The sequence below is a fragment of the Arachis hypogaea genome, chromosome 9 (genome assembly GCF_003086295.3).
Source record: "Arachis hypogaea cultivar Tifrunner chromosome 9, arahy.Tifrunner.gnm2.J5K5, whole genome shotgun sequence".
Lineage (NCBI taxonomy): Eukaryota > Viridiplantae > Streptophyta > Magnoliopsida > Fabales > Fabaceae > Arachis > Arachis hypogaea.
In genome coordinates this window covers 12109814-12120860 of record NC_092044.1, presented here as the reverse complement: position 1 = coordinate 12120860, position 11047 = coordinate 12109814, and the positions used below count along the sequence as shown (strand labels likewise).

The 11047-nt window shown below is 36.1% G+C and overlaps 1 protein-coding gene across 1 annotated transcript; it reads left to right on the top strand.

Moving 5' to 3' along the window:
• The first annotated feature begins 694 nt into the window (after positions 1-694).
• Positions 695-4557, top strand: LOC112710406 (F-box protein At2g02240). Its single transcript, XM_025762603.3, has 3 exons — positions 695-1313; positions 1535-1653; positions 2992-4557. The coding sequence occupies exons 1-3, from the start codon at positions 1044-1046 to the stop codon at positions 3407-3409; spliced, it is 807 nt and encodes a 268-aa protein (XP_025618388.1). The 5' UTR covers positions 695-1043; the 3' UTR covers positions 3410-4557.
• Positions 4558-11047: the final 6490 nt, after the last annotated feature.

Sequence of the window (11047 nt, the reverse complement as noted above, 5' to 3'; positions counted from 1 at the left end):
AGAGGCCGCCCTATTGATTCGGTGAGCGTTCTCCTTTACGCGCGGCTCGCCTCCATTTTGCCCTTCCACCGGGCCTAGCAGAAAGTCCATTCAGGCCAAGGATCCCCACAGACGGCGCCAATGTTTGGTAGGTCGGTTCCTGAATGGGTCGGAGATGCTATGAGTGTGCGTGTGGTTGGAAGGGACCTGGCTCTGGGCGGCTGGTGCATGAGTGGATCTCCCTGGCTGGCGCTGGTGAGCAAGGAATGGGGCTTCACGACCTCCCGAGTTGTTGTAGTGAAGGGGGGGAGCCACCTGTAAAAAGGACTCCAACGCTCAAGTCAGAATCCGTACAAGGCGGTAGAAAAGGTGATGGTTAAGTGACGTACCTTTGGAGAGGGGTAGGGCCCTCCCCTTATATAGTCTGTATTAAGGAGGATCCCTCCTTCCAGAAAGTTTCATTTCCAGCTGTCAAGTGCCTCGTGAGAGGAGAGGTGACAGACAGATCTCTTCCCAGTTCGAACCGTGCGAATTCGTCGAATCGGCCGGTCGAACCAAAATACTAAGCCAACTGGACTAGGCCAGAACACTAATGATACTCAAGCTACAGATTTTACTTGTGAAAATTGTAAAATAGAATATTTAATACATTCAATCTACTAAAAATAAAAACTTTACAACTTAGATATACAACGGAAAAAACAAAAATCACCCTAACATAGCACTAGGAAACCCCGGACTAATTTCATGTCAAAAATAAAAGAAGAATAACGCAATACACCCTAACATTTTCGTACTTGCTTTGCCGCCCTGATCCCTCCTTATTCCTTAAGCAGCTTAAGGACTAAGAATTTGAATTATCACAAAATTTCATGGAATTCCACGCCAGCTTTCCTCTCAAGTTTTTTAATTGACTCCCACAATCCCGTGTTCCTTCCGTGTCCCCAGAGTCAGAGAGCACACGCGTCAACCTCTTATTCCTTTTCTTCATTTCGCCGTAACTTCCCAATCTTCTTCCTTAACTATACACACACACACTAACTGAAGTCTCTCCTTGAAGGAAGATGGATCTGCAAGCGTTGCCGGAAGGATGCATAGCCAACATACTGTCTCTAACCACTCCTCTTGATGCCGGCAGGCTCTCCTTGATTTCCAGAACCTTCTGTTCTGCCGCCCAATCTGATTCTGTCTGGGAACGTTTCTTACCCTCTGATCTGGAATCCATCATTTCTGATTCTCATCAATTTTCTTCTTTGATTGCCGCCTATCCTTCTAAGAAGGCCCTCTACCTTCATCTCTCCGACCATCCTCTTCTCATTGACCACGGTCGCAAGGTACTTAATCATCTTCTATCCTTTCCAATCAATGGAATTGTAGTGTTAGAATAATAATAGTCTGTACTAATCGATTTGAAAAGGTGAAAGTGACAGTTATTTTAAAATGGATGAGAGTATTAACACTCGTGATATCTTTCTTGAGTTTCCTAAAACTGTAAACCCTAAACAACATTCATTATTTTCCCAATTTATAAGATTAATTCGTTACTAAAATGCAGAGCTTTCAATTGGACAAACGGACTGGGAAGAAGTGTTACATGATTGCTGCAAGAGACCTCACCATTATTTGGGGTTCCACTCCTGAGTACTGGGAGTGGATAACCCTGCCTGAATCTAGGTTAGCTGAGTCTTTTCTTTTGACATGAATAAGGATTAGTTTGGTTAAGTTTTCGCTTTTTATAAAAGCTAATCTTTTAAAAGTGATAGTATCTGTGTTTTTGGTGAATTAAATTAAAAATAAAGTTTTATAAAATAATTTTTAAAATTTAAAAATATTATAATAAATATTAACGTAAGAATTAAATTTAGATATTAATTAATGCATGAGATTATATTAAACTTTTTAATTTTGATAAATACAAGTTAACTCTAAAAAGTTTCTTTTAGGTGCTTTCATAAATACGATTGTCTTTTAAAAACGGCAAACACAATAACACAGATTCTTGTGCAAGCATTTTTTCAAAAAATTTTACCAAACCAAGCCTTACATGTATCTATTGCAAGAATTATGTTCCATATATTAGCTTAACAATTTCTAAGATGTTAACTCTGTTAGTTATTGAAGATGCATTCATTATGAATCATATACACCCAAAACCCTATTCTGTTGGAAAGACATCATTATGTTACTAAGAGATGGCGGATATAATAATCTCTTCCTTGTTATATAATATGGGCTTGTTTGGGTGAGCTTTTAAAAAAAGATCTTTTTTCGAGTTATCTTTTTTTAAAAGATCTTATAGAGAAGTAAAAGTAATTTTATGTTTGGATATCTCATGTAAAAAGGTCTTTTTATCTATCAATTATGTTTGGGTATAACGATATAAAAGTACTTTTTGTTTATTTATTACATAAAAAACATCTTTTTTTTAAGGAAAAAAGATCTTTTAAAAAAAGATGTAAATTACAGCTTCTCAAAAAAGATCTTTTTTTGATTTTACTAGTACTTTTACTTTTACTACTAGAAATTTGCCAAACACGTTAAAAAATTAAAAAAGATCTTTTTTCATTAAAAAAAGATCTTTTTTAAACAAAATAATGGCGCCCAAACATGCACTATATCAAGGATGTGTTCTCTCTACCTATATGAGAAGTACTTCCCATCCATCATTTGTGATATTATGCCTAGGACTGCAAAAGAAGAAAAGAAAAAAAAAAAAGCATTCTTCATAGTCTGTTTGAATTGCTCTCCGTTCAAAATGAAGAACAATACTTCATTCTCTATTGTAAAACTATGTGAAAAGTATTAGGTTGTAGATCCGGGTGCTTGTGACAGTATTTTCATGCATAATTAGTTTATTACTTAAATCTAAAGCAAGTAAGATAAATATAATATTGTGCATGTCCCTTTCATAATCCCTCATAGCTAAATGATTTGGAAAATAATTTTTATTCTACTACTAATTGCGGATGTTTCGTCATTCTTATGTTCCTTGCTTGTTAAACTATTGAACAGGTTTAAAGAAGTTGCTAAACTTCTTGCTGTGTGTTGGTTCGAGATTCGTAGGAACATCAGCACCATTATATTGTCCCCAGGCACACAATATGCAGCTTTTCTTGTGTACAAGATGATCGATGCTCATGGATTTCACTTAGAGCCCGCCGAGTTAACAGTAGGCATAGTCGGAGGGATAAGTTCTACCAAAAGTGTTTGTTTGGACCCAAACGTAGAAGAGAGGCATTTGGGCCCCAATTTCCAAGGATTGGAACGACCGAAGGAGAGAAGCGATGGGTGGTTGGAGATTGAGATGGGAGACTTCTTCAATTTAGGATTAGAAGATGAAGTTGAGATGAAAGTTATAGAGATAGACAGCAAATGGTGGAAGCATGGTTTCTTTCTTCAAGGGATAGAAGTTAGGCCTAAAATCGTATGATGTTGTGGGCGCGTCTGTGGTTTATATTTTGCTTGAGAGAGAAGTTAGCAGGCATCTTGTTAAATGTTAAGTAATTGCAAAATTAGGGGAGGAAATTGGAAATGGGAAAACGTTTCACCGAAAGAAAATCTCTGTTGTAGACTAATATAAAAAGAGAAAAAAGAGGAAGCACAGAGGAATAATGTTTTTTTCTGAAACCTAATTTTAAAAATGAAAGTTAATTTTAATTTTAAAAATTAAATTTTGAATTAATTAGATTTAATCATAATTTTGAATTTTTTAACTTTTGAATCTTTATTTTCAAATGACGTCATCTTTTCTCTCTCGTAATTCTATGCTATCGTTGTCGTTGTTGTATTACAATTTTGGTGTCTTTTGTAACTGTTGTCTTGTTACTTGTTTCTTATTAATTAAGTAGAATGTTTATTTTACTATATATGCGGATGGTTCTTTTCATTCTAAAGTGAATGTTAATTTGGGTATATTATTAGTTTTTTACTTGATTTGTTTGATTTTGTACGTACATATTCCGTAGAATATTCATTTTTATGTGGATAGTTTTTTTCACTAAAATGTAGATGTTTATTTGGGTCATACTATTTGGGTAAACGAAGCAAAGTGGCAAGCGATGGAAGTGACAAAGACATGACGTAGCGATGGAATTAAGTTGCTGGCTCCGCGACGGTGTGACGTCACGGAGGAGAGAAGAAGGCGCGTAGTGGCAGTGTCGCTTGCAAGAAGAACAGGGACAATGGTAGCGTCGAGAACGGGGGCACGCCGCAGGGGAAAAAGAAGGTGCAGTGACGGTGTCGGTTGCAAGGAGCACAGAGGTGGCGCGATGCACAAAAGAAGCTGCAACGGTTGTTTCTTCAAACAGTGGCGACAGCGGTGAGGTGCGTCGGTAACGGCGCGATAGGAAAGGGGGAGTGAAGCAGCCGTGTTAAAATGAGAGAAAAGTGGAAGGTAATATGTTAGGATTGTAGCGGATAAATGTAGTGGATTGTTGGTGGATAAATGTAGTGGATTGTTTTTTGTTTTAGTAGGTTTGGACTCTGCAATACAACCTATTATTCACATTGTTCTTACCTTATATTGTCTACCCAGCTGAACTTATATAAAAATTAAGAGTTTGTTTGAAATACTATAAATTAGAATTCGTTCAAAAGTTAAATTCTATTTCTTGTTTTAGAATAATTAAAAAGAATTATTTGAATTTTTTTAAGAATTTTAATTTTAATTTTTTTTTCATTTGTATATCAAATAAAAAAAGGGTCAGATTGTTAAAACAATTCTCTTATTCTTCAAACTTATTATGTTAAATGTAAAACCAAATTCTTTTTTATAATTAATAAAAATATTTTTGACATTTAAAAAAGATTTGGCTTCAAATTATATCTTTATCAATTTTGGATCTCTGATTCTATTTTTCAGTAAAAAAAAATAATTAATAAAATAATTTGTCAATGATAAAATTGTAAAAATTATTCAAAATTAAAGAACTGAATTTCATTCTATTAATATACGAAGACATTTTAAATTATGGAATTAAATTTTAAATAAAAATAATTTTTTCCTAAAAAAATTAGAATTCTTTTATCGTATTAAATAGTTTTTAGAATTTTTTTTATCTTACTCAGCACACACTCACTCAAGATACTACTATAGATTCTATACTTCTATATTCCTTAATCCAGAATTTTAATCCGGTGCAGCTTTCTTAGAGGTCAACAAATCCTCCATTACGTCATTGCTTCAGCTGCAAGGATATTTTTTCTCAGAGTTGTTTCTGCACGACTTGAAGTACGAAAGATAGTGTTTCTGATTCTTGTGACTAAATCACAATTTCGCTTGCCAGGATTTCAGTTCAGATAAAAAAGAAAAATCAGAGACAAGGTTAGCAATGAATGGGAAGAATGAAGTGTGTTAATAACATGGTGGCTACATATGATAGAAGGGAATTCTCTTGATACAAATCCAGCCGACCTAAAAATTACAAACTAAGTATAACAATGAAACAACGAAGCACAAAAGAGATAAATTGTTGGAGATACATCTATAACTGAAATTAATTAATTAATATAGCTACAGAAAAAAAATGCAAAGATGAAATTATACCTCAAATTTGAAGACGCTTTTGGAGCACTGTAGCAGGTGCTATTTGCAAGAAGCAACCTGGACAATAAACTTGAACAAAATAAATTGGTAGGAAATTAAAAGAAACAGAAGAATCAGAAAGATGAGATGCGGGACAAAAATTAGAGGAAGAAGAACAAAGAAGGAAAAGATAAATTACATATCTAGTATCCTACAAATACAATATTGATGTTGTCTCTTGTGCAGAGATAATCTTCTTATGACTTAAAATGAAATTTTTAAACATTGTCAACATTTAGACCAAACAAGTCTTCTTAGGGTGTGTTTGGAGAGAATACAAGTATATTATCAGGAATTTTAAAATGGAAATGTCTTATTCTCGTGTTTAGTTTAAGATTTCAAAAATTATTTTTAGGTATGTTTTATTCGTTAGAATCAAAATCTCACTAATTTCATTCCCATCTCCTCCCTGGTTATCTTTAATTCCAATAAAAATAGAATGTGTATAACAAAGTAAAAAGATCAAAATACCCTTCAACTCTAATTCCCTTTCTTCAGATTTTTCACTCCTTATTTCACAAAAAATCAGACCCTAGCAGAGCACCTCCTCCATGAAAACTAAACCCTAGCCAATTTTTTCTCCAAATTCATAGAGACTTCACCGACGTTGGCGCCGCCAATCTGGATTCGCACGACCACCGAACTCCTTATTCTAGAAGGAAGATTCACTATCAGTCGTTTGCATTCGTGTTCATCATCACATCTCACTTCTATTCGTGTTCGCATTTGTGTTCGTGCTCATGCTCACGTTTAGCCACTCTCCTTCGTCTGAGTTGCTCACACATCTTAAAATTCCTAAAAATATATTTATTCCCTTAGACCACACACACTCTTAAAGGCTTTGTGCCTTTGTCACAATGTAGATGACATATTGAATAATTATGGCATAAGTATATTTAGCTGAGAGGTCAATATATACCACACCTTTAAAACGAGGATCACACCATGAATGATGGGGATAGTGCAGAAGGGTGCATTAATGCTAAATATAAACTATGAAATTTAAACTACAATGCATGATGGAATGGTAAATTCTAATCCAAGTCAATTAACAATATATAAACATACATCATTGTTAAAAAGGTTAAGACAAATTGGAGATAATATATGTATAACAATTATCCCAAAAGAATGGTATCTCAGACCCAACCCTCACACAGGCATCCTAGAGCGACCATTGGCTAATATATCCACACATTCATATGGAAACAGACTTTTTGACGAATCAAGGATAATGATTTTATGGGTTTTATATCTCTGGATAATGGGACATTACCGAACTATCCTGCAGCTGAAAACTATACTGTGTCACTTTCTCCCATAAATTCTAGCACCATATAAAAGATCAAATTTTCTAGGAACATATTAGAACTATTAAAATTCACGCTATTTTTTATCTATAAGATTTCAAGCTTTGCAAAACTTAATTATGAATTTTAGGAGTCGATTGTTCTATTTTATATATTATTAATTTTATAATTAAAATATATTATATATTATTTTTTTGTTAAAATTAAAATTAATTTTTTTTTAAATTAAAGAATTTCTTTCTCTCTTTTTTTATTTCTCTTACTCCTTAACATACTTAATCTCTTTTATATATTATTTTAATTAATAACTAATTATAAATTTAATAATCAAAGTGTATATGATATTCTCTACTTGCAATTAAAATTAAACTAAAGTTAAAATTAAAATATAGTTATATTATATTACTAATTTAATTACTAAATGTATCATATAACACTCTCATTAGAATTGAAATAAAATACTTTTCTCTAAAATTAATAAATTTTTTTCCTCCTTTCTCTTACTTATCTCTCTCTCCTTCTTTATTTCTCTCTACCCTTCCTACTTTACATATGATATAACTTATAATTTATAGAGCTAAATACTAATTTGGTATTTGAAAGATTCTGGCGCTGATGCTAAAATGATAATGTATGTGTCAAAATTTGTTATTGATAGAATGTGTTCTTAACATATATACATCGAGACCTTGGAACCTAAACCAAAAACCAATCCTTCTAGAACTAACTGCATATCTGCAAAATAGAACAATAAAGATACAGATCAAAAATAGAGGAACAAATTCTTACTCTAATTATACTAATTGATGCTATCAGCTAACAACTACTAAATATAAACACACTAATTTAGGAATAGAGATTTGGTGCGTATCACCCTCCCTCAAGTTGGAGCATGGAGATTTTGAATGCCCAACTTGTTAAGCAATGAAACAAACTGTTTTGTGCCAAGTGCCTTAGTGAATATATCAGCCAGCTGATCTTGAGTGGGAACATAAAAAGGACAAATGTGATTATGAAGAATCTCATCACGAATAAAATGACAATCTATTTCGATGTGCTTCGTTCTTTTGTGGAAGACCGGGTTCTTGGCAATATGAAGGACGGCTTGACTATCACAAAAAAGAGAAATTGGCGTAGGATGAGGAACACCCAAGCAAGTCAAAATATCCTTAAGCCATTTTAGTTCACAGATGATGATGGCCATAGACCTATATTCCGCTTTGGCAGAGGATTTAGAGACGGTAAGTTGTTTCTTTGTCTTCCAAGAGATCGGAGAATGGCCAAGAGAAATGAACCAACCAGTAAGAGATTTGCGTGTGAGTGGGCATCCTGCCCAGTCTGAATCACACCAGCCATAGAGGCGCATATCAGAGTCTCGTTGCAGAAGAATACCTTGACCAGGTTGACCTTTTAAATAACGAACAACTCGAAGAGCACCTTGCCAATGTTCCTCTCGAGGTTGTTGCATAAACTGAGACAAAATATGAACACTATATGAGAGTTTGGGTCGGGTAAAACATAAGTAGATGAGACGCCCAACAAGGCAGCGATATTGGACAGGATCAGACAGTAGTAGCCCCGTAGCTAAGGCCATAGGAGTAGGAACCGGTTTAGCCCCAAGAAGCCCAGTTTCGGCAATTATGTCTAAGGCATATTTCCACTGGCTCAAATAAAATGCCTGTGGGAGATCTCGCGACTTCTACTCCCAAGAAGTACTTCAGCTTGCCTAAGTCTTTCATATGGAAGCAATGGTGAAGATAGTTTTTGAAACTACAAATGGCCATAAGATCATTTCCCGCAATAACAAGATCATCAATATACACCAGAACCACAAGTTGTACATTTTCTTTTCGAAAAACAAACAAAGAATGATCTGACTTTGAGTATTGAAAACTATACTGAACCAGAGCAGTAGAGAGAGTAGTAAACCAACAACAAGGCGCTTGACGAAGGCCATATAGAGATTTTCGAAGGCAACATACCAGTCCTTTTTGTGATAGCGAGAACCCAGGCGGTGGTTTCATGTACACATCTTCCTCAAGGTCACCGTGTAGAAAAGCATTGTGAACATCCATTTGATGGAATTCCCAGTCTCTAGCTGCAGCAACCGCCAAAATAGTGCGGATAGTAGCCATCTTGGCCACAGGAGCAAATGTTTCTGTGTAGTCTATTCCCTCAACTTGATGATTTCCCAGGACAACAAGGCGAGCTTTAAATTGTTCAATGCTACCATCCGAATGATACTTGATTCTGTAAATCCGTTTGCAGCCAAGAGCTTTCTTGCCGACAGGAAGGAGTGTGAGATCCCAAGTTCTATTCTGTTGGAGGGCATTAATCTCCTCAGCCATAGCGTCCCTCCAACGTGCATCTCGAACAGCTTCGGAGAAGAGCGTAGGTTCCTACTCATCTTGAAGGGCTGTGAGAAAAATGCGATGGGAGGAAGAAAATTTTTCACAGTTCATATAGTTTGCCAAAGGATAGACCGTACCTGAGGAGCTTGATGGAGAGGGAGAACGACTTGATGGATTGGGAGGTACCGTGGTGCAAGTGACGAAATATTGTAGCTTGACAGATGGTATCTTCAGTCGATGTCCTCTTCCAAGTGGCGCGACGGTGGTAGGTTCAGGCATAGCGGAGACGGTGGTGGCAGGACTGGCCGGTACCGACGATGAAGTGGCCTCCAAACTCCCAATATCATTTTGAGTATCGAGGGTGTCTCGTTGTGTTGAGATGCTGCAACCTTGTTCTATATTGATGGGCTCCGTGTGGTCATTGGGCCTAATTTGACCAATTTGGCAATTAGGCCCTAATTCTTCCTCATTGAGCGCACCAAGTCCAGCAAGAACTTCACTCTCAATGGTAGTAGCTGGACCCGTCGTAAGAGCACTGGTTTTAATGGAAAAAGGGAAATCAACTTCAACAAACCTCACATCACGTGAGACAAAGAATGTTTCGTTGTCAATATCAAACAATTTCCACCTTCTTTGGCCATGAGGATAACCAACAAACATACACTTACGGCTCCTGCTAGCAAATTTATCTCTTTGTCGATTTTGGTTGTGTGCATAACACAGGGACCCAAATACTCTCAAGTGTGCATAGGAGGGGGATTTTTCATTCACAACTTCATAAGGGGTCTTTCCATTGAGGACAGATGAAGGTGTCAGATTAATCAAATAACTGGCTGTCAGAATGCATTCTCCCCAAAAACTAATGGGAAGGCTCCCTTGGAATCGAAGAGCACATGCTACGTTGAGGATATGCCTGTGCTTCCTTTCAACCATACCATTTTGTTGTGGTGTCCCTACGCATGAAGTTTGATGCATGATCCCATTTTTCAAGAAATATGATTTCAAGCACATAAACTCAGCTCCATTATCACTGCGCACTTTCTTAACGCGTTTCCCATACTGCCTTTCCACAAGTGTAAAGAAATCTATCAAAGTTTGTGACACCTCTTTCTTTTCACACAACAAGTAAATCCATACAGCACGAGAACAGTCATCAACGATTGTTAAGAAATATGAAGCACCACTAGATGAAGGAGTTCTATAAGGTCCCCACAAATCACAATGTATTAATTCAAAATTATCAGAAGCATGACAATTACTCAAAGGAAATTTTTTCTACTTTGTTTGGATTTTTCACACACTTCACAAGTTTTATTCAAACACTCTCTTCTACTACAGCTGCCCAAATTTGGAATCATCTGAACAATTTTATAAGACGGATGTCCGAGACGCTTGTGCCACAATTCCAGTTGAGAATCTCCACCAGCTTGAAAGACTTTTACGTCACTTACACCACGATAGAAATAAAGTCCATCCTTCCGTTCACCTGCTCCAATCGGCATCCTCGAAGTGAGGTCCTGCAATAGATATAATTTGTTAGTGAACAACGCCACACATTCTTCTTCATCAGTTAATTGTGATACTGATATTAAATTGCATCTCAATTGTGGCACGTATAAAACATTTTTAAGCCTTAGTCCTCCATCGAGAATCGCTGTTCCTTCCTTGGTAGCAAGCACTTTTTCTCCATCTGGCAATCCAACTGGGCATCCCTGTATGTCACGCAATTCACACAAGTTTCTCAAGGTCCCTGTCATATGATTAGAAGCACCACTATCGACAATCTACAATTCCCCAAATTTCTTACCGGTCATTTTTCCATG